Source organism: Falco peregrinus, chromosome 3, assembly GCF_023634155.1.
Source record: "Falco peregrinus isolate bFalPer1 chromosome 3, bFalPer1.pri, whole genome shotgun sequence".
In the NCBI taxonomy this organism is placed as follows: Eukaryota; Metazoa; Chordata; class Aves; order Falconiformes; family Falconidae; genus Falco; species Falco peregrinus.
Genome location: NC_073723.1, coordinates 5,588,362 through 5,614,797, shown reverse-complemented (window position 1 = coordinate 5,614,797; position 26,436 = coordinate 5,588,362). Strand labels below are relative to the sequence as shown.

Below are 26,436 nucleotides of genomic sequence, written 5' to 3'. Positions count from 1 at the left end.
AGTCTAGAGCAAGAAGAGTGTTAAAATCTGACTTAAGCTGAAAAGTAAGTTTAAAGAAACTCTCGGTCTTGCTGAAGCAAAAGAGAAGACTGTCAGGGGACTTAAGGTTTTAATTACATAAATGGCACTTCCAAGAGGTTAGTTATCTGTTTTTCACAGCAAGTAATACATTAAATTATGACCTTTGCATATAGCAAGGGAATTTTAGGTTAGGCAAAGATAATGAAACACTGAAATAGTTTTTGTAAAAAAAATTTTAAAATGAGACAGGATTTTTTTTTTTAGTAGATTGTGTTCAGCTCCTACACAGATTTAGGTCTCTTTTTATGGCTTTATTGGTAAGCAAGTTCATTAAGCATTTTGCTGCTTGAAAGTATGGCATGACAGGCATAATTTTATTCTTTTAGGAATAGTGCTCTAGTAAGGTAGATCTAATGCTGCTTGCGAAGTCAGAACGTAGTACCCAGAACAGCTGTTTGCAAAATGCCGGGAACTTTATTAATGATGTTCAGAGTTCGTCCCTGCAGCGGCACATCCTTAGGCCTTTGTAAGGTTTTCAAGGAGTAATAAGTGATATTTCTTTATCAGCCTGGAAGTACTACAGCATCTACTTTTCAATTATTTTCAGGAAGATTCATTATACAGGTTAAAATACTCAAGTTTTCATTGATTATTTGCATGCATAGTCCTTTTCGTTCCTTGTCATAGGAGCCTTGCACTCTGTGTATACCGCTAGATGGACAGGATGACTGCTTTTTGGTTCATTGCGGTTACTTTCCTATAGTCACAGAGTAGCTTGAGTGTGAAGCTGCCAAGCTTCCATAACAGCTCCAAATACAACATAATGCTTTTATTTGAAACTCTTGTTCGTAAACTGGTTTTTTGTGCTAGGTTTCTCCAGCTGCGTTTTGTGTAAGTCAAGGTTATCCTACCCCTGCCTTGTCAATCTCTTCTCAGGAATTTATTATATGAGGAAAGTATTTAATCCTGAAAACCTTAAAAACAGATTGAGGTGCTAATTCAAATGTAGAATGTATGTGTTGTTCAGCTGTGTACAGTTCTACAAGTCTTGTAGCAGCAGGTGCTGTATATAGTAGCTCCAATTCAGCCAAGTGCTTCAGCTCATATTGTATGCATGTGATTCATTCTTTGCCTGTTCATCATACTGATCAGCGTTTAAGTCAGTGGAAACTTTGTGATTTGCTGATTGGGGGTGGAGTTAAAGATGTGACTGCTTTTAATTAGGGTGCCTTAAAGCTTTACTGAGTTGAGACAAAATACTGTAATATTTAAATTTCTGTCAGAAATGTTTTACTGCAAGACCTGTCAAAAAGCTATTCAAACCTATTTTTCTTTGTTACATTAGGTACGTATTGTCTGCTAAGTCATGATTGCATTTTGTTTTAAAGTGCTTATTAGCTCTTGCTGGCTGTTCCATACAACAGGCTCGGTCAGTAACACCGCTCCTTTACTCTTGTGCTTCCCTGTGTAGATTCTCCATCAGAAGGGGTCACCTGTCATGTGATGCTACATTTTAGAGTGAAAAATAGCAGAAATAAGTCATCATCCAGGCTGCTAAGGATAACTATTTATCATTAAATGAAACAAATTTTGGTTTTTGGCTGTTGATAATCTCTGCCAGTATCTGAGACTTGATAACAGCAAATTATAAGTCAAATTTTGTACTTGCTCAGTTAAAATATTGAATATGATTTCCTTTTGATTTACTGCTGAGATTTCATTGCTTAAATTCTGTCTGAGGTGCTGAGCTATTTTTGTTTAGTCATTATGAGAAACTGTGTTTTATAATTTACCTTCTCAGCTGTCATTTCAGAATGAAAGTTATCATTGCTTTCATTTTATGGATTGAGTTCTCCCCCTTTCTTTTATGTTTTTATTGTTTTTATTTTACATTTTACCTCAACACAAGTAAGAAACAATAGTTTAATAGCTGCTGGGCTTAAAAAGTCAAAGCAAAATAAAAAACTTTAAACATTGATTCTTCCCTTAGGCCTTTACTGAAAAAAACCAGGAAATGTTACTGAAATCACTTTCTTCCCCCCCAGTTGTAACATAAAGATTATGGTTTATGTAAAAGTCTTCCAAACTTAATTGGTATTTTTTTTATTTAGCTGCTTGAGCAGAGAAGCATGGGAAATATCACTGCAACAACTGGGGACTTCAGTTTCTTTTTTGTTTTTCTAAATATATAGCCAAAATTGTGTCTTCCACTTGTGCACAGCGTTCTGCTTTATAGGGAGAAGTTTCATTAACTTCCTCTTCAGTGTATCTTAAGATAGATTTAATCCAGACAGCAGGTCTTTTTAACCTTTATCTGTGCTGGTCTGTAGAGGAATCTGTGGTTAGCTTGATGCAGCCCTTAACGTGCTGCAGTGCCTAATCTGTTGCCTAATTCTGATGCAGATACCAGCTGTCCTGTCAGAAGAGATGATGTTCTGTCAGTAAATGGTCGTCACCTGCTCCAAGGTTTTTCACTGTGTAGATCAACCTATGCTCACTCAGTTGCCTACATCTGAAAAGACAGGCAGAACAGCTTTGTGCTGGGAAATTGTTTACCTCTGATCGGGTTACCTGTAATCCTTGATGCTGCCTGTTTATGCTTGCAGGGAGATGATTGTCCCATCAGGCATAATCAAGAATGTAGGTGTCTGAAGCAGCCCTGACATAGGGTATAAGAGATAAGGAGTGAATGTTGAAAGTTCTCACAGTCTGTCCCACAGCTCAATGAAGGGATTCAAAGATCCAGTTGCTTAACCATTTATGTACCATAATAGGCAGATAAATCTATATAGTAAAATTGTGTTCGTTGTCTTCTGTAATTGGGGATACCATGTTAATTGATTCCTTATCAGTTCTTAGCCCCAAGACTACTGGTGTGATTGCAGGCCTCAAAACAGTTCAATTACCAGGAGATTATAGACTGCCAGCAAAGGTCTGATGCTAACGGTTCAGTGTAAGGGAAGTGTTTTGTTCAGAGTTTCATGTCATATACCTCTTGATTTTGACACACTCTTAGCTCTAAGAAAGTCTGCAGTTGAAGCTTGTGCTAGCTCGATTGTCTTGGACTATCTCCTTTATGCGTGTTGATTCTCTCAAAGGCATTATCTGCCAATTTTGGTGAGCATTGAATGTCCTCCTTTATTGCCTTTATGAAAGAGCAGAGAGCATGCCAGAAAAAAAAAAAATACTGCTTCACTCCTCACATTTGGTAAGATTTCAAGTTAATGTGTGCTCTGTATGCTGTGAGTTGCCTGTTGGTCTCCTTGTGTCCCTTGCCATTATAGCATCAGTACAAAAGTGTCTAAAGTAAGAGCCATCTACAAAGGTCGGAAAATCTTGGTCTTGCTTATATCAAAGGTAGTGAGGCAGTCTGAATTTGTAGATGAAGTCAATCCACAGCGCAGTAGGGATTCTGCCTTCACTTTTGGGCAAAGTTCAAAAGCCAGATATGTAAGACTGTTCTTACCTGTTAAATTTACAAATTCAAGATGATAAACAAGGTATAGTTTTTACTCGATTTTTGAGGCAGCGTCCTTCCTGTTTTAAAACCACTATACAGCTGATGAAACATCAGCTGTGGATCTCTTGATGAGTGCAGAGGCTGTGACTCTGTTCTTGTAACTGAGTCAGAGGACAAAAAAAAGGAACTGCAGCAGCTCAGTTCATATAACTGGGTTCAAATTAATTTTCCTTTGTACCAGGAATGTATATTATTTCATTAATTGTTTTGGTTTTGTGAAGAAGGCATCAGCTCGTAATAAGCCTGCAGCATTCTTCCTAGTCTTGAGACCTTTCATTGTTTTATATTTAAAGTTAGGATCCAGTTTTTCCAGCTTGGTTTCAGCACAGTGTTTAGAGCCTGGAAAAGAACAATCTTGACTATGTTGAGGGTTCTCAGGAGATCCTCAGTTCGGTGGGTAGAACTTTGGGTCTTAATGAAATCAGACATAATTTTCAGAATTTCCATTCTAGTTTCCAGGGTTGCCCACATTTTCACTACAATAAATTGCAACACAGCCTCTTCAGCAGTCAGGTTCGGGTGAGAAATTCTGATCATTATATATTTACAAATCATACCAGGGAAAGAGTAAACAGTATATATCTTCAGCTGTGCTGCAAGAGACATTTTTGTTACACAATAAGAAAGTTCGGTAGCATTTTCTGAAACACTTCTTGGTTTTATATACCAGATTTTTAAATTAAATGTTCACATTTGCTACATTCAGCGTGAGAATCAGCTACCTACTGAAAGGCAGCTGTTTCTAGTCTTCTGTTTTGCAGCATTTCAGTGTTTGAATGCCATAGAGCTTTGAAGAGTGGAGAAAAACTCTTGTTTGGGTGCTTGAAGAGCAGTCAGTTTAGTTCGGAGGAGGGCTAAGTTATGACCTATGTAAAATGAATGAATGTTTCTACATGGAGAAAATAATTAGTGTTAGATGTCTTTCTAGAATATATTCTTCATTTATACACACACCGTTGAGCTCAGTATAGATTCTGCTGCGTGGGAACCCATGACATGTGGGAGGTTACATCCAATAGTTAATTCATCTTGCTAACCTTAAACTCTGCTAATGGTATAATGTTGCAGTGGGTTCACAGAAGAGCAACAAAAAGTAGCTTACAGATTGAGAGAGTTGATTTTTGAGATCAAAATGTTAAATATGTACAGTTTGGCATACAAAGGCGCGAGAACATAAATCTGCAAATATTTATAGATGTGATGGGAATATTTAGCATAATTGAAAAGGTTTACGACTGGAGAAGTCAGATAAGGACAGTTCTTGGAATAAGTGAAAAGACCTTTAAACAGTAAAGTGAATAATCTGATTTAATCATCTAAAGTTTTTCTTGAAAGCTTCATTTTTAGAGATTTTAATAAAAATCAAAATTGAATTAAAGAAACCGTATTGAAAACAGAATAGCATCAACGAAGATGCTCTAGAACATTCTTTTGCTACTCTGCTCTTTGTGTTTGTCAGTGGATTTGGGAGAAGAGGGTTATCATCTGGCATGCCATTGCCTGTTGTCATTCCCAATGCTTCTCGCTGCTTTCTGATGCCTTGTTTTGAGTAGGGATGCCGGTTAAAAGAAAATAAAAAAGAAACATACAAAAGCGAGGATTTGAAAACACGCCATGATTTCAGTTGATGGGAAAACTGAGCTGAGTCAGGATGTAGATAACTTGCCAGCCCCTCCTGAGTATTTCTTGTTTAAACTGACTTTAAAACTAAGCTAGAAAAAGAACTGCAATATGATTATTCGCTGAAGTGAGCTGTCATTACAGCATGGCAGCTGCATCTGGTTTTTAATGCTGTGTTAAATGTTACTGAAGATTATCCTCTGCTGTCATTTCAGAGAGGATTGGAATAGTAATCAGGATACCCCTGAAAGAAATGTCTAGATCACAGTGTAATTGTCTCTTGCCTTAAGGTCCCATGGCCCTAGTTTTGTGACTATTTTGGGAATCATAACTAGCATTGCAAGATTTCAAAAATACAGCATGATTCATCATGCCACTAACTTTTGTTTGTGTTATATCCTGAATTCTGCAATAGAGGATAGCAGAAACTAATTTATACAATAAATCTTCAAGACACTGTTGAATTCAATTTTCAATTAAAAATAATTCTTACTTTTTATTATTTGAAATGAGTACTGACTTAAATTTGCACGTTCCTCTGAGACCTTCAGATTATAAATCAATCAACTGAAAATGTTTCCTTGTAATTCTAGTTTTCACCTGTGCAACCTTCCGATGTACAGACTGTTGTGTTACTTAAAAAAGAGAATCTTGAATGTGAAATTTATGGTATATTCTTCTAAAGGAAACATCATGGACAAATAAGAAAGATCATTGACATGGCAGATGTTGGCACATGTGTGATTTTCAGTGTTATTTGACTTAGGCTCTGAAACTGTTTGACCCAAGCTTATTTCTTTTCTGTTAGCGGTCGAAATGACAGCTGAAAACAAGAGTTTTAAAGAACTTTTGTTCTTTATCCTGGTGTCTATTTACAGTCCTGTACAGGTTTAATTTCCCTACATTTAATTTTGACTTTTAACATAATGCAATAATTTCTGTATCATTCCATTCAGAAAAGACAGATGTTGCGTTTGTGGTGCCTGCTGTATTTTTCTGGCTAATCTTATATTTTATTTCCTAGGGAGATGAAATTTATATGATCACTTTAAGCTGTTTACCCCTCTCCCTTAGGTACATTTAAACTAATTTCAGACAGCTTGAGGAAAAAGTGAAATATATTCCTGCAGATTGGTAACTGGACAGAGAAGAGATATCCTAATTTAAGTCCCAGTGAGGAAAGGCAGAAGCAGGGCATCAGCAGTTACCTGCTTGGTTCCCTGTGCCAGCCAAAAACATTGCGCTGCCCACTGTGGTTGGTGGATGGGTGAGAACGTTTGGGGAAGGGGGGTTGTATGATGAGGAGACAGAACGTGGTTATATGGAAGTTGAGATTTCTGTGGTGTGATGGTGTATTTTTCTCCTGTATCTTCCAGGATAATCCACAGAGTGGATTATTTGGGTTTTGCAGAAATGGGAAGCTCTGTACTAATTCATGTTGTTTTCTTAAGTGCTTGTAAGTCCATAAGTATATGGAATAAAATGAGATGACGGTTTAATTTTTTTGTGTGTTAGTGTGTGGTGATACCATGCTATCTCAATAGATGTTCTGGAGGAAAAACCACCAAACCAAAACACCCAAACACAAACTGACTTATTTTAGATCTGTTTGACCCAAATTTTAAAAATGAGCTAATAACAACAAGAAGACCCAAAACCTCTAAAAAGCTGGGAAGCCACTGATGACCCTGCAGGTTGTGGAAATGTTGAAGATGGAGTTCTTTGCCTTCTCTGGGATGAACTGTAACATCTACTTAACTAGTCCTAGAGAACTCAAAATCCACTCAAAGTGCATTTTTTTTCCCTCAGTAACTCACCCCATACCTCCCTCCCCAGCCCACTAAGTATTTAGTGTAAACTATTACATGATGGTGGATTGTTTGGAATAGGAAGAATAAATTGTGTAAATGTGGGATAATGTTTCCCAGTTCCAGGAATCTGTTGGCTTATGACTGGTATTTCTCAGTCAAAAATTTCAGCAGACCATTATGGTATCTAATTTAATCATCTTTAGATCCATTTATGATTTTGAACAATTCAAGTTTTTTAAAAGCTTACACACTTTCTCCCCACCCCCCAAAATTAATTTACGTAGTATGGAGGCCAGGGTTAATGGTCTAAGATTTACTCAATTGCCATAAAATCCTTAAAACAATATGATGTTTTGATATTCTCTGGTAGGGAGCTTAGTTTAAGCAACAGATTGCTGACTGGATTTCTGTGTAGTAGTTCAGCAGAATCATATTGGAGTTCCTTTATCACACTTGTGTATGATTTGCCTCTCAAATCTCATTTACTGACACTTTGAGATAGGTTCTTTAATTCCTATCCCACAAAGGATGGTGAAAATTGATACAAATACTTAATGTGGCTTTCTTGCTAATTATTTTCCTGGAAATTCCACTTTCACCCAGATCATAACTCGGCATCATCAGTTCTACACAGTCCTACTGATTATAGTATGTTAAAAAAAAAATCATGCTAGTTTTGAGATCTTTAGCAAATTGCTTTTTAACAGCTTGAGGGTTTCTTTTTTCCTTTCTAACTTTATTATGGCGTTACCTCTAATTTTCCAGAGCTAATGCTTTTTCTTGGTTTGTTTACTTGGATACAGCTTCCAGTATTTGAAGCTTACTGTTTTAATTCAAATATTTTTGTAACCTTTAATTGTGTTTGGTTTTCATTGCTCTAATAGTGTCCTTGATACTGTCCTGTATTTACTCTGAACATCTAAGGCTGTCTTTTTCTAGTCTCATTTTTTATTTAACCAATACCTGTAACTTCTTCCTCGAAGTTTTCAACGTACTGTAATAAGTCTGTAACTTTGGGTTGGTTTATCTATTTATTTATTTATTGAAGATTTCCCTGGAGAATTAACTTTGAATGGACAAGTAAAGAATTATTTCCCCTACATGTCTGTTTTGTGTAGTGTTTGACGAGGATGAACTAAATGTCATGAAGATGAATAATTTTCACTGCATAGTGCAGGAGTTCATATATGTGAATTTTTAGTATTAGTGATGGTATTTAGTCCTGAAGAGTTTTTTATATTTATGGCATGAATTGTTTTATTTACAAAACCTTGGTTCTGCTGCCAAAAGATATTGCACAAGGCTTCAGTTTTATTTCAGAGACTTGTTTGGGTTTGCTGTGGGATAAATAAGAAATTCCTTCCATGTTGAATTTTGTAAACTAGTCTACACTGGAAGTCTCTCTTGCAGATGATAACTTCGTATCTGCTGGAGAGGCAGAAGTTTGCTGTGTCTTTACAGGTCTTGTCCCACTCTCCCAGTGATGAGACAGAAGCCAGGCTTTTTTTCCCCTTTCTTTTTTAGCCTTACAGGTAACTGGATAGGTACTGACTTGAATACTGCCCTTCCAGATATTTCTTTCTTGTCAGCTGTTAACAAAGGGAGTTTCTAATAAGAAGCATAACTCCTAATTGGTTCTAAATTCTTGAGTTTTGACATGTTTGCTTCAGGCACTCAGCTACCTTCATGCATTCTTCTCTATATTCAGTATTCATTGGGGTTTTACCCAGGCAGAGTGAAAACCCTCCAAATATACATAAAAAAAGCCTCCACCCCCACTTCTGCTCTTTACTTTTGCTAAGAGACATGCTGTTGTCCCCAAGCAGTGCTTGCCTATCATTTACTGCCTGATTGCATGTGACATTGTTATCCCTCTTGTGACCTGAACCTTAACTTCCCGTGCCTGTCCTGTGAGTGTTCCTGTCTTGAGAGCTTGCAAGGTAGCAACACAGCTGCTCCTGTGTATGCTCTGAAAAATGGTATCTCTTGATTTTCAGAAGAGTTGTATTATGGACCAGAGAACCTGTTCCCAAAGTAGAAGAGTAGTTCTTAAAACTCTTGGCACTTCTTGAGTTTAATTGCCTTTGTAATGGCTGGCATTTGAGTTTAGTTGTAAATTATTATGCAATATGATAAATATACTGAATTATTGAAATTGTGCTATTCTTCTCCTCCCTCCCATCTGAACAGCACCCGGCAATGCCATCTCCTTCTTGATGTCTTCAATTCTACAGAACATGAGTTGACCATCAGTGCTTGGAATAACGAAGATTTAATTCTTCATGCTGGGGAATGTCAACGGTAAGTACTTTCATTATTAAAAGGGCCCTGCTTTTAACCCTATTATTTATTTTTAAACAACTGATGATATTTGGGGCCTATTTTTCTTTTTAAACATTGTGTGCATGTCAGGAATGTAAGAGCTTTACTTCCTTCAAGGTGCGTCACTGAGTTTTAGCAATATGTCAACTTTATTTTGGCTATGAATCTAGTAGTACTGAAAATAACAAAATACAAAGTATTTGGTTCTGATGTGTACAGCTCACTTGTTTTTGTAGAATATTCTAATATTTTTATGTACTCTGAATGTAGTGCTGATGTTAAAACCTAATCTCACTACTTTGTTATCCTTTCCCAGTTTCAATCTTTTCTTTGTAGTGCCCCACTCATTTCATCAGTTTTGGTAGGAAGAAAACTGCAGAAAAGAAAAACAGAATTGAAAAAAAAAGCAATCACAATATTTTTATGGAAAAAAATTTTGGATTAAATAGGCTGTTACATGTATTGGTTCTTAGAACCCTACTATGGTGATAAAAAGGTCGTTTTGTAGCTAACTATAACCATTATTTAAAATAAATATCTACCTAGGATTCCTACTGCAGGGGGTACCCTAGGTGGCTTCATTTGTCTCCTTCAGATGATCATTACCGCTAGATGACACCACTTTCATCTTAAAAAGATGAAACTCTGGAAAACTAAATGTTTCTGTTTGGTCATGCTGTCTGCACAGTCTCTTTAGGAGAGTTGCGCTGCAGTTTTAAATCATGCAATTGATAAACTTATTTAAAGAGGAATACTTTCATGTCTTCAAATCTCAGTCTGAATATTAGTTCAAAGTAAGACCACATCAATTGCAGGGAATGCAGTTGTTAAGAAGAAGTATAGAATAGGTAACTGTAGCAGTAAATTTGGAATACTTCTTGCCTTGGTGACTCTGAAAGCACAGCCACGAGAAAATACATTGGCTCAAACCAAGGCTGAATTTTCCCAATTTTACTTTATCGAGGAAGGGACAAAAAAAAAAATCAGTAACATTCAGTGCTTGTTCCTTTTATTTAGAAATAATTGGCTTTTTTCTTTTTTTTTTTTTTCCCCTTTGGGTTTGTTTTTTTCTTTTTTAAGCAGTGTAAATACTCATGAAATGTTCATGTTCTTATCTGTATTATTTTGCTTTTCTGCCTCTTGCTGTTTCCTTTCATTTTTGTAGCTGGTAAACCCCTTGAAATTTGTCACTTCCAATTTTTGGGACAATATGTAACTGATAGAAATAATGCTACAAATAAGGTTATAAAATTTGCATACCTTGATTAAATTACTTTTATTTTCCTGTGGATTTAATAATTGAAGTTTAAATATCCTTAAATCATTATATTGTAAGGGATAGAAATTCTTTCAATAAGTCTTTTGAAACAGTTGCTTATCAAGGCAGATTGTGTATTTGTTGCAAGTGTTTAAACCTTTTAAGGATAGTGATTTTTTTTCCTTCCTGCAAAGTATGTTATTGTTTTACCCTTGGTTAGAAATTGCACTGAGTCTTCTATCAGTTCTAAACTCATTTGTTATTTATTTCTTGAATGATAAATGCTTTTAATTGTAACAATGTGTATATAGCTCCTATGTTACTTTCGAGTTTTATTTTTTATTCTGATAGATCAGCTAGCGAAGCTTAGGTAGAACATACATTGGGCCTTAAAATTAGCTCCCTCCTCCTAGCAAAGGGCTTTTGTTAATCTTATTAAAAAAAAATAATATCAGATATCTTCTCCTTTTTTGAGCACTGGTTATAGATCCTTCTTTTTTAACATAGGACAGTCATTCTCAGGAGTTTACATTTGAACCAAGCGTTTTCACTCCAAATAATACAATGCTTTCAACAAGGCTTACTCTTAGATTCTCCTTTTTATCTTTTTTATTTTTTTTTACATAGATTTTTGTTACTATCTGATTAATATTTAAAGAGAATCTCTTCAGTCAAGTTTAGTTTCTTTTTCTCTGCCCTGTACCTTCTTGATTCTGTCCTCATTCATACTGTTTTCCTCATTCCACTTTTATTTAAATTATAACTTTCTTTGCAAGCTTTGGTCACTTTCACTTCCTTTTGTAATTTACTCTCCCTCCATTCATCACCATAATTTTGAAATCTCCTGTCCTGACAGTGTAGATAGCAGGAAATTGTTTTCTTCATTCTTGCTCTTACTGCTGGAGACTATAAGTATTTTCATATTCTCTGCCTACAGACCTGTAAAAAAGGATAGTGCTGCATCCTGCTTACTCCTGCCTCTTTGCTTCCCACTTCTGATGTTTAGAAAGTAAAATAACTTGGAAGTTTCTTGATGTGTTGCTTCTCTTTTCTATATTACGGAGCCGTTGCTGTAGAATATAAGTTTTCCCCTCCCGTGCCTGGGGAGAGGGAATTTGCAGGCACTTCTGCCATTGCTTTTATATAAAATGAAGAACGGTGATAGAAGTCTCTGGATGCTATACTTGTTAAAGCACTCTCTGTAACATACTTTATTTGTAATGGAGATATACAATTGGCCATGGTGCTGGAACTGGGGATGGTGGAGGAGATGGAAGCAGAAATGCCCCCAAAGTCTGGGATCATCAACAGATCAGTACTGGCACTGCCAAATCTTGCTGGGTCCAGGCAGAGAGGTCCCTGGTATCCATCTTACAGTATCCATATTATTTGGTGCATTCTTCTCCTGCTTAATTGCATTTATGTAAAATGGATCAGATGCATAGAATACTACACGCCCTTTTTACTTTAAGGTCTGACATGAAGTTTGCTTCAATTAACTTGGAGATAGGGACATAATAGCTGTTACAGTAACACTGCATACAGTATGAAAAAATGGTATTATACTATTAAGGAAAAGTGACATCCTTCAGGCCATTAAAATACTATCTGGAAAATATATGCCTTTTTGTACAGTAAGATTGTTCTGCTGACTAGCGAAGATTATCATTTTAGCTTTCAGAAAACCTTCAGCATACAATTTACTGTAATTTTTAAGCCATTGATTGGGAATATATTTAGTATGTGCATGGTAACTGTTCTTGGTTATGTATATAAGCAATGTTTCTGAGAAGCAACACTGGTTTCCCTCTATCTCAGGACAGAAGAACACATGCTTTGCTCCCTGTCATTTTATAGTAAGAAATGATAATTTGGGCTCAGTGATTATTTTGTTCACTCGTTTTTCTGTCTGTTATTGTAGTGTGTTCTGCAGACACAGAAATGGAAACTCTCAGCCTTTTATTTTTTTTTTCCCTACTAACTAATATCCCAAGATGTCTTCATACTCCTCTCTGGTTTCAGTATGACTTGAAATGTTCCTTTGTGTCCCATTGTGGGACAGTTAGTGGTATGTTCTACTTCAAGGTTTTTTTTTTCCTTCAAGGTTGTGGTGGGGAGGTGAGAGAACTAAGATTCATTTGGAGGAGAGGAGAAAGAAGGAAATCTGCCCTCCCGCACCTGTCAGGTTGTCTGTTGAAGCAAAGAGAGGAGCAAGGGTTTTGGAGGGTCCTTTGTTGAACTCTTGAAAAGAAATTTAGGGTTTATTGCAAGGCTAGATTCAAAATCAAATTATTTTTTTGCTGCTTTACATCTGCAAGAGTTTGTGCTGTAATATAGACAGGGAAATAGATTGGACAACTTGTGTCCTGACAAAAAGTTGTCAGGTTACTCTGCTGAAGTTCTGGCTGCAGTCAGTGATGCTGAGATGCTGACAGTGTCTTCAGTTCATAAAAAAATGTTTGATATACCACACTGTGGTGTCAGTATGTTTTGTTTAATATGTGTGGTTGAATATACTTCATGTGGTGATAGGGGAAAAAGTTCTCTGATATGTGCTATGGGAAAAATCAGCCTTCAGATATTTTTCTAGACTAGCAGAGCCTCCTGTCTGCAAAGCTGTTTTTCTTGAAGTAGGCAACTGCACACTGTTGAAGAGGCTTTGCTGTGAATGTAGAAATGTTTTGAATGTAATCAGCAGTAAAACTGAACTTGTTTATCAGAGTGATGTGCCATTCAACAAGTTGTTCTGAAATGGAAGAATACAGCAGACAGCCCTTGGAGGGGAATTGTATTATGTATGTTAACAAAAAAAAGTGTTGCCACTAGCAGTGATTTTAATTTATTGAAAAACTTAGGTATGATAATTATTGTGTTTGTTACTTGATTATCAAACCATTAAAATTAAATTTCATGGCAACCCTCATTTATGCGTAAATCACTTCATAATTTATGGTAATAGATGTTATCTCATTATGTGCCCCAGGATATCTGATTTTGTACAACATACCCAGCATTGCCTTTACATTTCTATTCTGTGCACAGTGTGTCTGGCATTTGGGAACAGCAAACATCATTGTCAGTGGCAGATTTATCATGGTGACGGTCTGAGTAGATCAATCCTCTCATCTATCCTTGTGGTACAACACAAGTGAGTTGTTAAAGTCTTCTAAGTATATATGACTCCACAGTCGGTGGCTGTAGATGTAACACTTTTAGATGTTAGAGCTTTCAGACTCTTTTGGCCTTGGTGTGAGGACTATAGGGACTTGGGACTGCCCAGGAATGGGACTGGAGTGAGGAGTTAAGAAATGAAGAGCAAACAGGACCTGGGTAAGAACAGGCTGAGAAGAAGAAGGGTCAAACGCTGTCAGTCATGGAGGAGCTGTGAAGAGTCTCTTCATCATTCAGGCATCTGCCCCACCAGAGGGGATATCTTCTCTACTAGATGCTGGAAGGAAATCTAAAATGTTTCGTGAACTGTGTTTACTTGAGAATATTAAGTACCCCCGGTGCTCAGGGATAGGTGTATCACTGGTACAAGCCATCGTAAATGAGGAAATACCTTTATTGGTAATTCAAATGGCAGAGGCTTTTGTGCAAAATTGTTCTGACAAGTACTGGTGACCCATGGGAGTGAGTGCTGATGTGAAAGAGCATGAAGGAATTTTCCCCCACCCCCCCCACCCCTTTTTTTTTTTTCTTTAATTGGGAGTTGCACAAGAAAATATAGGCTAAAGAAATACTACAGTAACAAAGTCAGCACTCAGACGTTAACACCTCCCAAGCTTCCTGGTAGGTCAGCAGTTCCTGCCTATTAGTAGGGTTATAGGGTTAAATGAGTTGGCTTGTACATATCCACTACAGGAAGTTTTGTTGGTTGGTTGGTTGTTTTGTTTTAAGTCAGCAGAAGTATAGTTATTTTTCTCAGTTTTGATAAGTGAACTTTTGTGTGTGTTGATTTCTCCTGTTTTTAAATACTTGCTTTGTTAAATTCTAATGAGTCAAGAATAATTAAAGAAACAACTTATTTTTATTTTTATACCTCTCTTCACAGTGTGGCGGTTTTTTTCATCCATGGAAAGTAAAGATTTTTTCAAAAAGTCCTTTGTGTGCATACTACTAATTAGGTCCGTTGACTACTGCTTAATTATTTTATTCAATTGTGTTGATTTATTGATCTGTGAAGTCTGTGATATGGTTTATTACAATTTCTGCAGTATTAGTTAACAATGCACATTCATATTGAAAACATTTTAAAATAAATCCTCTTCCAAAGGGCACGAGATTAAAAATTCTGTCCCCTTGTAAAGCATAAGTTCCTTTAATAAATTTATTGTCCATGTGTAAGTAAATCATGACTGTTATTTCTCATAGTTGTCAAGTCAGTGTTTAATTTGTGTGTTTGTTTATGACAGGGCATGTTGTCTGTATGACAGATTAATGATTTCTTTCCTTATATTGCTGTTAGAGTTTATGTTTTAAAGACAAAGATGCTGTGACTAAGACTTTGCATGCTGTCATGAAAAGACAATAAAATTTCACAGCAGTTTCCCTGGGTCTTCATGTTAAATCCATGGCAAACTGGAAGTTTCTGATACCTTCAAGTCCAATTCCAAAACAGCAAATGTTGTAATCACTAAAACCTGCAAATCACCTGCCGTGATCAGGAAGGGGGGGGTGAAGAAAAGGAAAAAAAAAAATTTAATTTTATCTTTTATTTGGCATATGTTAAATACACATCTAATTTCTTTAAGACTTGCCTTTTTTATTAATAGCCAAACAAATCTTTAAATATACTTCAAATATACTATATAATTTTGAGTGAATAAGTAGTTATTTTCAACAAAGAAATTAGAAAGGTACTGTTTATTTCGGTAGGGAAGAGTGCTATATCTAGCACTGGTCAGTTGCTTAGTATGATCCAGTTCTAACGTTCATATTTATCTCAAAGCACTTTTCAAAAATTGAAGATGTTACAGGGAGAATCTGCAAAAATTATAGGTTGGAAAAATAATCCATAGAAGAATAATTAAAAAAAGAGCAATGGAAGTTACAATAAAGAGGATTTTCAGTTATGGACTGCTTTATAACTAGAGCACTCAAGGAATTCCTTTGCTGAAAGGGGCGTGCTTCCCATGATAAGTTAGTCCAGCTGCTTTTTCGAGGTTAAGGCCTTCCAGCCTTGGGTCTTCTGTGATTCTGGTTCTCTGGTGAGGTGCAGAGGAATGGTGGGTGAGCGCAGGCTGGGTGTGAGTCCTCAGTGTAACTGTACTGAAAAAAACTCAAATGGGATCTGAGAACCGGACAGGCAAATAGAAATAGGGAATAATAAGTGAGAATTACGACATTCAGTTCTTGTCACACATATACAAGAAAGAGGAGATCAAAGAGTAGAAGCTGCAGATAACTGATGAAAATAGTGTAGACATTGACCTTGGTTTGATAAACGCAGCAAAATTAAAAGGGATTATTAATGTATCCTATGAAGTCGAGGGCAGAGAAGGGCTGGCTTTTAAAGGTTAAGGGAGGTGAGGACACCAAGAAACAATGAGCTTTAAGCTGTCTATGTATATGGCTAATAATAAAGAGATTTCCAAGCCTCAGACATCATCGGGTTGTTAGCAGTCTCCCTCCCAGAGAAATGGAGGCAAAAGAACCTGGCTGCTTCTAAGGTGTCCTCCCTGGAATTGCTAAGGATCTGCCTGCAATTGCTGCACTTCCCAACAGGAAGACTTTTTCAGTGTTCTGTCCCTGTAATTGATGATGGAAAACCAAATGCCTTTGTAAGTTTTACAGCAACAAATAATGTGAATTGACGCCTGTTCCTCCCTCTATTCCCTCCCCAGTGCAATATCATCCTTTTGTTCTGAATATATAGTTATGGTGTGTTTCTACAGGCAATGTACAAGGGGATCTCTTTCCTATGATTTGCATTTGAATTTAGTGTTTCTGTTTCTGTCAAAACTACAGGTACTTGGAACAGTGATAAACCTCCCTTCTCTAATTCTCATATGGAGACTTTCCTTTTGGGTAGGCTATCTCAGATGTCTCTGTATTAGATATTTCTGCTTTCCTCTGTCCTCCCCCAGCTCAGTCGGAGGATGCTACACTGGGTAGGCAACTGTTTTGGTATTATATGACTTCTCATTTTTTTTCTCTTCCCACTTCTTCAAAATTAGGTCTAAGCAAATTGACTGTTTTCCTAAATCAGAGGTGACTAGCTTGCTGGATTTAGCCTGCACGGTAATTTTTCTGACCTCTTTGAACATTGACTTAACCTCAGGAGACCCAGTTTGCATTGTTTATAACATTTTGTGTATGCAGCCAGGGAAATGGGAAGTTTGTTGAGTGCAGGCCAAGTTTGTCTCTGACAGAATTTATTACATTTAATAGGGTACAGGCTAAACATGGCTGGATAGGTTGGCCCTTACGCAAAACATCACACAGATATAGTACGAGTTTGCTATCCTAGTATTAGGTGATCTATAAATTACTCAAAATCCAAAATAGAAATTTTCATTTTCCCTTTAAATCGTAAGTAGATTACACTTTGTGGGGAGCGCAGGGTTCAAAAGCTGTCTCTTGAAAAAAAAGTCAGAATAATTGATTTCAGAATTCAGATGTAGCAATTACAAAAAAAAAAAAAAAGAAAAAGAAAAAAGCAAGCTTTTTGTTTTTTTTAAGAAGAAAACAGACTTTTTCCTTCCTTCATTTCTTCAATACTGTGATGAGTAGTTGACCCTGCCTGGACACCAGGTACCCAACAAAGCCGCTCTGTCACTGCCCTCCTCAACGACACAGGGGAGAGAAAATGTAAAGGAAAGGCTCATGGATCCAGCCAAGGGCACGGAGAGATCACTCACCAGTTACTATCATGGCCAAACCAGGCTTGACTTGGGGAAGGAAGTTTAATTTACTGCCAATCAAATCTGAGTAGGATAATGAAAACAACCCCCAAAACTTAAAAACACCTTCCCACTGCTTCTTCCTGACCTCAGCTTCACTCCCTAGTTCTATACCTGCTCCTACCAGTGGCATAGGGGGTCGAGCAATGGGGGTTGTGGTCTGTTCTTCACCCCCGGTCCCTGCCGCTCCCTCACCCCCTGCCCTGCCCAGCCCGGGGTCCCTCCCGCGGGAGACAGCCCTCCCTGCCCTGCTCCAGCGGGAGCCCTTCCCCCCGCCGCAGCCCTTCCCCCCCTGCCGCAGCGTGTCCCCCCCGCGGGCGCAGCCCCCCCGGCCCAGCCGGCCCCAGCCCCCCCGCCCCCGGGGGCACAGGCCCTGCCCCAGCCCGGCCCCAGCCCGGGCTCCTCCCCGCGGGGCCACAGGCCCTGCCCGGAGCTGCCCCAGCGCCGCTGCCCGCGGGTCACAGCCCCCTGCGGGCACCCCCTGCCCCGGGGGGGGCCCTGCCCGGGCTGCGGGGGGGGAGCTGCTCCCCCGGGGGCTCCGCGGGCCGGGGGCGCCGCGGGCTGGGGGGGAATCTCTGCTCCGGGCCGGGAGCGGCTCCGGCCCCTCCGGCGCTGCCCGGGGGCTGCAGGGCCGCGGCTCCCACACAGCTCGCTCCTCTCCCGCTGCAAGTTGCTGTGCGGGTTGTTCCCGCTTCTTCAATACGTTCTCTCAGAGGCGCTGCCGCCGGCGCTGATGGGCTCGGCCTGGGCCGCCGGCGGGGCCGTCCTGCAGCCGGCTGCGGCGGCTCCGTCGGACACGGGGGAAGCTTCGGCACCTTCTCACAGAAGCCACCCCTTTGGCACCTTCTCACAGAAGCCACCCCTGTACCACCCCAGCTACCAAAACCCTACCCTGCCCTGCAAACCCCGTACAAATACTTAGAAAAACGATATATTTATTGAAATTTTTGGGTGCTAAGCACGTTTGTGGAAGCATTCCAGAAATTAAAGGTTTATTAAAAAATTGGCTGAAGTGCAAATATTTTTAAATGGGATTTCGTATTTGTGTAAGATAAAAAAGTTAAGAATGTAAGGAAATTCATAAATGATTCTTTTGTTTGATAACAATGAAGCAAGTTAAACAGAAAAAAATACTGCTTCCTGAAGGAAATCGTAGTTGAAATGATTAGTGCTTGCCCTTAGTTCACACGTATTGAAGTCAACAGATTCAAACTGTCATTTTAGAAAATCATATTTCAACATCGATGATGATGGCAAAAAATGGAGAATGAATGTAAACATTATCGGTCTTTCACTGGGCATTAGCCTCCTGATCAGAATTAAATAAAAAAATACCAATATTCACAGGTAGGGATGATTGCATGGAAATTAAGTGCTTGTCTATTCTTTCTTTGGTGGAATTTTTGAAGGAGAAAGGTAAGTTGTGTTTATCAACATGTTTTTTCTACCAAAGTTTGTCAGTATTTCTGAGATGGAAACAATCAAAATTTCTGTTTTGTCCTGAATCTACTCAGTGGTCAGGACACCTGAGATAGGCTGTTGCAGTCTTTTTTTTTTTCGTAAAGTCCAACTTGGAAACCTGGGAATGTGATAGAGAACCACGAGGTAAAAAGAGGTGCCATACAGATGAGCACAGAGGAGTAAGAAGGTGCATATCTGTAGCTCTACTAATAAAGCTGGCATGGCCCAAAGTACTGTAACACTTGCCTTGCAGTGTAAATTCACGGTAGGCTGCAAACATTGTTATTGCAGAAGTTATTTCATAATTCTTTTGTGTTAGTTGAATGTGGCACTGCCTAAGGCATGATAGGCGAAAGGGAGCGGTGCTATGCTGTGTGCCTGGGTGGGAGCAGGGCTGCAAAAAAGAAGTATCACTTGCATGCTGCTCTGCAGCTAACATGGGGCTTTGGCCAGCTTCCAGGTTAGCAGTGCTTTGAGTGAGCGGTTTGAACTGGGTACCTCCAGAGGTCCCTTCCAACCTACAGTATTCTTTGATTTGGCAATCTACCTACTCATGGATAAACTTGCTTGTTCTTCACAAAGCCAACAGTCTTATGGGCATGTGCCCATATGAATTGGTTTGTCTGCCACTTTTCTTTGTGTTTGCAGTCTTTCTGCCTTTGCAACATTTGTCCAATTCTGTTGTCTTCCCCCCGCCCCCCCCCCCCCCCCCCCGAGGATGAATTCCTTTCCTTAGCTTTCCTTTATTTTTCTACTTTAACAGATGGCATATTGCCAGTCGTCAGTTTATGTTGAGGCTCTTGGTCCCCAAACTCATATATATTGCTTTAAGTAGTGTGTTATTGGGAGTAGCGTGTATTCGTACAATCCTCCTTCATAGGTCCAATGAAATGCATCACTTTTCCTGCTCACTCACACCTAAACCCTGGTGCTTTGTATGTTCATCTAACAGATGAAAATTGCCGCGGAATTTATTTTCTTGATAAATTCGTATGGTTATTTGGAGACTTGCAAAATAAGGAGTGAAGGTTATCCGGATATGTTGAGCCTTTAGAGGTTGTAGGTTCTAATGCTAAAGATAACTAAATAGTTTTAGTCCATTTCTGAATTAAGCATTGTCTCTGTTTTTGGGGGGAAAGCTACCTAACACATTTCAGGACATATTTGTTCATTCTGCCAGTAAAAAAGTGAGCATTTGGGTGTAGGTAGTACAGCTCCAGGTCACACATGGTTTGATCGATATCTGTAGATAAATAGATTAATTTAGCCTTACAGCACTATCTGTATTTAGGAGCATTTGCTGTGTTTTGCAGCTGTGGTGACATGGTGACTGCATTAATAGGATGAAAAAAGATTGTCTTGAGTGGCTGCCAGTTATGTCTGCTTTAATGGCCAAAGGATTTATTAAAGTTACACTCTGATGTTGCACTGATTTGGCTTCCTGCCTGCTCTCTGATGTTCTGTAAAAGATCGTGATGGTACAGCATAGATTTCTTGAAGTTAGAAATGAAAATACCCAATTCCCATTAATTTATTTTAGATGATCAAAAGTATAATTAAAATAGCTGTTTTATGAGTCTTTTCTCCAAAGAGAACAGTCATTTAATATTAGTTCTTCAGCAGCTTGAATTTATTTTTCAGTCTTGACATCCATTTACTTCTTCCTTCGTTAACTGGAAACAAAAGCTAAACCAACAGTGATCTGGAAAGATCAGTGAAAAATGTCAATGCTAAAGTATATAAAGCCAGCTTTTTATGACATTTTCATTTTGCAGTTATAAAGATGTCTTCAAAAGTTGGTTTGAAGGGGAGTCTTTGTATTCTGTTTTTTCTCCTGACTACTATGCTAACTGGGATCAGAGGCAAAAGACTGAAGTCTTCTTTGGACTAATGCAAGGATTTATAGGTTCTAAAGTAAAAATCCAAAACAGTTTTCTCCTAAATTTGAATACAATGTAGGTTTTGCCCCGTAGAAGTGTGTAATCTTGGCAGGGAATACTGTGATGGTAAGTCTGTAATCTTTCCTTTTTGGCCACTTTGTCTCTCCACTCCAGCCCACTCTTTTGATGGCTGGATCTTCCCCAGGGAGAGCTTTACCCACGTTACCTTGTATGCTCTTTTTTTGTGCAGATGTGGGAAGTTTTAACTTCTTTGGTACAGTCTCACCAAATGAGAAGGTGATACTTGAAAACTATTTGAGAGGAAGTGCTAGGAAGAAAATAGTTTCAAAAGGGAACAACATGAGAGGAGTGTAGATGCTGTTACACTTGGGGGGGGGGGGGAGAGAAAAAAAGCAAGCACAAAGGGAACAACATGAGAGGAGTGTAGATGCTGTTACACTTGGGGGGGGGGGGGGAGAGAAAAAAAGCAAGCACACTTTGTAAATGGAAGGATGAATTATAAAAGTATTTCAGGTTTAATACCCCGAGATTATTGATTGTATCCCCCCCCCCTTCCAATTATGGGATTAAAATTCTGTCTGGTATAACTGTTGGTAAGGTGGTTAAATGGAAACTGATTTATCGATTCTTATCTTCACAAATTAAGTTATTTACTTGTTGGTGAAGGTTGTGCTGTTGTCCACTGGTCTCTTCCTGACCTGGAGGTTTCTGGAGTATTCCCACACAAGCAGTTAATGCAGGATTTGCACTGCTGAAGTGCAGCTTTAAGGGGAGCAGCTGGAAATGGTTTGGAGCCTGTTTATACTACAATATTTGGGGATGGAATAGAGATTTTCCTCACTGATGAGAGGTGCTCTTTCAGATTCTTCAAATACTCTTTAAGATATTTCTCTGTTCCCTAGTTACTTATACTCCTCTTCCTTTCAGAGTCTCCTTTCCTATGAATTGTGCCGATGTCAATCAGCTAGTCATAGGCCTGTCCTTTAACTGAGAGGGGAAAGCAGCAGACAGCAGGAACAAACAATCTTTGCTTTAATATTATTTATTTAATATTTTTACAGTCAGCTGAAAGTGTTATAAATTACATGACAAAATTTAAAATTACAAACTAGATAAATTCAGGTAGGTATTAAAACTACATAGTATAACATCGTAGAGTCTAGCCAGTGGTTTAGCATGGCTACATGCCTTTAATAGAATTAAAATAAGTTTTCCTCTTTGCTGTATAAGGCTCTAGAAACTAAGCTTGTTTTGGAAAGAATCTACTGAGTCATTGCTTGCATGGGGAAATTTTTCTCTCTGAATTAATCCTGCTATTAACAGTTTACTATGTTGTCTGTATTTTCCTGAAGTGTTTATTTCTTGTCTTTTTTCTGAAGTTCAAACTGAAGTCAGCTCCTCAGAACACATGGCAGAATATTCATTCTCTTAATAGTTGTTGTGAAACATGTGGCAGAATCCCAGCCATGGATGTATGTCAGCTAAAACCTTTCCCTTTGAAAAATGAAAGCCAAACATGTACGTTATACGTACTGACCAGCAAAGTTTCCTTCCAGGGTTACTTCATCAGGATATCTTTGTTCTCAGCCCTATCTTTTATATCAAAATTGTCTTAATGAGTTGTGCATCTCCTGATGAGTTGGCAGAGCTTTCGCAGCTTCAGGGACATCTGGTACCTGCTAATACTAGTGCAAAATCTTGGCTGCTTAGTTGCCAAGACCACATAGAGCCTGTTGTCGTGGGTTTGGCTGGGATAGAGTTAATTTTCTTCTTAGTGGCTGGTACGCTGCAGTGTTTTTTGGATTTAGTATGAGAATAATGTTGATGATCCACTCATGTTTAGTGGTTGCTAAGTAGTGCTAGCTCTAACTCAGGGACTTTTCAGTTTCCCATGCTCTGCCAGTGAGCAGGTTTACAAGGAGCCAGGAGGGAGCAGAGCCAGGACAGCTGACCCAGACTAGCCACAGGGATATTCCACAGCACAGAGTGCCATGCTGAGTATATAAACTGGCGGGGGGCGGGGGGGAGGGGGGGAATTGGCCAGGAGGGGCTGATCGCTGCTCGTGGACTGGCTGGGCATTGGTCAGCGGGTGGTGAGCAACTGTATTGTGCATCACTTGTGTCTCTTGGGTTTTATTTCTTTCTCTTTTTCTTATCTTCCTTTTCGTTACTATCATTATTACTACTACTGCTCCTATATTATTATTATTATCATAATTGTTAGTAAGAACTTTATTTCAGTTCCTAAACTATTCTTAACTCACAGGTTTTAAGTCTTTCTTTTTTCTTCTCTCTTCTCCTTCTCATCCCACCAGGTCCAGGGGGAGTAAGCGAGTGGCTGTGTGGTACTTAATTGCTGGCTGGGGTTAAACCACGACACCTCTTTCATTCACAAACTACCATTGATCTGGGTTTTGCAGTGTGTTCTCGAGTGAATTGTTGTTAGGAGATGTATTATTTGAAGAAAGATTTTAGCATTCAATTTTCAGTGTTTAAAAGGAGAGAAGCTGCCACTTTGGGATTGATAAAGGTAAAAAAATAGAGTTTAGTAATAATTAACTGATAATAATTTCTGAGCTCTAAAGACGATCCTTCTAGTAGGATTCTTCTACTACATGAAGGTTCAGTTTGATGTGAACAAAATGAGAGTTGATCAAGAGGAAACTTCAAATGGTATGAACTTTTTTGGTTTTAGTGAACCGTATCGGGGTAGGAGCAGTGAATGACACTGTTTATAAACCAGGTGAATCCCTGTGGTTCCAGCATAGCTGAGTTACCACTTTCATCTGGCCCAGGTTTTGAGAATCATCATAGTATTGAACAAACCTTTCCATCCGTATCTGTGGTTTGAAGTCATAGATTCATAGCAGGGTTTGGGTTGGAAGGGACCTTAAATATCATCTAGCTCCAACCCCCTGCCATGGGCAGGGACACCTGCCACCAGACCAGGTTGCTCAAAGCCCCGTCCAGCCCGGCCTTGAACACTGCCAGGGATGGGGCACCCACAGCTGCTCTTGGCAACCTGTTCCCGTGTCTCACCAGCCTTATTGTAATAAACTTCTTCCTAATATCCAATCTAAATCTACTCTCTTTCCATTTAAAACCGTTGTCCTTTGTCTTGTCACTACAGGCCTTGCCAAAAAGTCTCTCCCCATCTTTTCTTTTAAGCTCTCTTTACATATTGGAAGGCTGCAGTAAGGCTCCCTGGAGCCTTCTCTTCTCCAGGCTGAACAACCCCAACTCTCTCAGCCTGTCTTCATAGGAGAGGTGCTCCAGCCCTCTGATCACCTTTGTGGCCTCCTCTGGACCTGCTTTAACAGAGCCATAGGTCTTTCTTGGCTGCGTACCACAGAGCTGGACACAGTACTCCAGGTAGGATACCAAGGAGTTGCAGCAGCACACATTTTATTATTTTTTCACATTCCTGCAAAATACGTTATTTAAGTCCTGATGGGAACTGTGTCATTTTGTGTGTACCGTAACGAGTTAATGTGGGCTTGTCTTTAATGAAAGTGCTTTGAAATTGGCTTTTTTTTGGTAAACACTAGAAATGGAAGTGGAACGGACTTTGTGTAGAAAAAAGAGAAACCATTTTTTAAAGCTATTCAGACTGAATACTTGGGTTTGGGTTTGTGTATTTGGAAAAAGTATGAGACATATCTGAGATAATTTCCAGGTGGTAAAATATTTTTTGGGAAGATAACAGCTTCACATTGTATTGGCAAGTAAGAGAATTTATACAATTTTTCTTTTACAAACGTTTGTCGTAGTTTTAGCATGTCTTGTTTCACAGTACAGTAAAACTATTATTTTTACCGTAAGTCCTGTGGCTATATCTTTTTGGGTACCTGGGTGAAGTGTTTCACTTTTTGCTGCTTGGAGTTTCTGTGCGAGTCGTGAGCTAGATTTATTTTGCAAAGGGTAGACAAACCGTGGGTGACATCTGTAAATCTAACCTGTTCAGTTTGAGTAAGGCTTACATTGAGGTCTTAACAGTTCAGGGACTGAAGAAGTGAAAAGAGAATACAAAATTAGAAAAATACACATATTAGAGCTACTTGTGTAGCAGTTTACTTTCCTGCTGTTCTTTGAAAAAAGGGGGCAGGGAAGAAAACAGTGTCTTTAAATAGCCTGTCAGGCTGCTGCTGCATCTACTTCCTTTTTTTGACAGACACTGCATTTCTCATTAATGGTACCTTGCAAGTGCCTGTGGTTGCCATAGTAACTATCTCTGAGCCCTATACCTTAAATTTATCCTGACAAAGGTTATTGTGGCAATTCCTACTAATTGTCTTTTTTTGCTGCTGCTATTTTTAACTCATCCCCTCCTCCTCAAGTTACAGATCCTAAATGGAATGAATTGGCAGAATGGGTGTGGGTGAGAAAATGGTTTTCAGAGTCAGATTAATTGGCATCTAAACTCTATGTCTTGTTCTTTAGTGTCTGGTCAGAAAAATCTAAATCATAACTTTCAGTGGTAACTAAAATGTTACCTCTTTTGTCCTTCAGATGTTTTGATATGAAATAATATAGATGCTCTTGAAACATGGTTTTGGTTCATGCAGGCTTCTACTATTTTTTATTGGCAAATATTAGTCGTGTTGTTTATCACCAGCTACTACTACCAGCAGAGATACAAGGAAATAAGCCATATCCTGAAGACCTGAAAAGCTAATTTAAAGTCAGTCTGTAATAAACAGAAGATGACAGAATAAGAAGTTAGCCTGGTGCTATATTGGCACCTGGGACAGGTGCTGTGTTAGTATGAATGCAGTTACCTGGCATCTGCTGGTACAGCAGGTTGAATTAAAAAGTTATTCATAGGCTGATGATATCATTGTTTAATTTCCTGTAGGTGTTCTTGAGAATGACTGCTACAACATTCCCAGTGGCTAAGAACTCTCAAATTTAACTGCTCGATTGACTTCAGTTACACTTTTCAGGCTCAGGACTGAGACAGCAAAGCAGTGACTTGATGAGCAGTCCCAGAGTATCCATTTCATGAGTGTAGAGCTGCAGAGAAGAAAAGTTACAGGTGGAATGGGGGGCTGCCAAGCACTGTAACTTTTGATAGTGTGGAAGGAATAGTTCAGTTCTGCTGAACAGCCAGAAATGATTACAGCTTTGATAAGGTGCAAAATGTAAGGGCAACATGGTAAATCAGCCATGTCATTTGAGGAAGGGAAGGGGCAGATGTTTCTCAACTTTTTGGTAAGGTGAAGGATACAGATGCATGTTCAACCCACTGTTTTAAGCTTAGCTAGTTTCTGCGTGGCAGAGTTTACTCACAGGTGCAGCCAGTAGTCATTCGACCTTCTTTCTTTTGAGATACACGAGAGAAATTCTTAAAATGTCATAACCTTTAAACATTGAACTTCCTTTAATATCTTCAATTCAGTCCTGATGTAGATCAGCACTTTAGGCCACAGCAAATTTAAAAGATGTAAGAAATGTTTATTCACAGTTGACTTCTGAAATGTTATGGCTGATGCACTGGATTGCTTTCAAGCCCAAGAATACACCCAACAGAGCTTCTTAGAACAATTTCATTTTCTTCCCATGCTTTGTCAGAAGGAATTTACAAGGACTGTACATTCATGTCTGGGAATGGAATTTT

The 26,436-nt window shown here is 38.8% G+C and overlaps 1 protein-coding gene across 7 annotated transcripts in view; it reads left to right on the top strand.

Moving 5' to 3' along the window:
* Window positions 1-26,436, top strand: part of TRAPPC9 (trafficking protein particle complex subunit 9) — a 508,745-nt gene that overhangs the window by 183,349 nt on the left and 298,960 nt on the right. For all 7 annotated transcript variants that reach the window (XM_055798407.1, XM_027789609.2, XM_005239484.4 and 4 more), the window contains one exon: window positions 9,163-9,273. In XM_055798407.1, coding sequence (XP_055654382.1) covers window positions 9,163-9,273 — 111 coding nt within the window. The remainder of the gene's footprint in view (window positions 1-9,162; window positions 9,274-26,436) is intronic.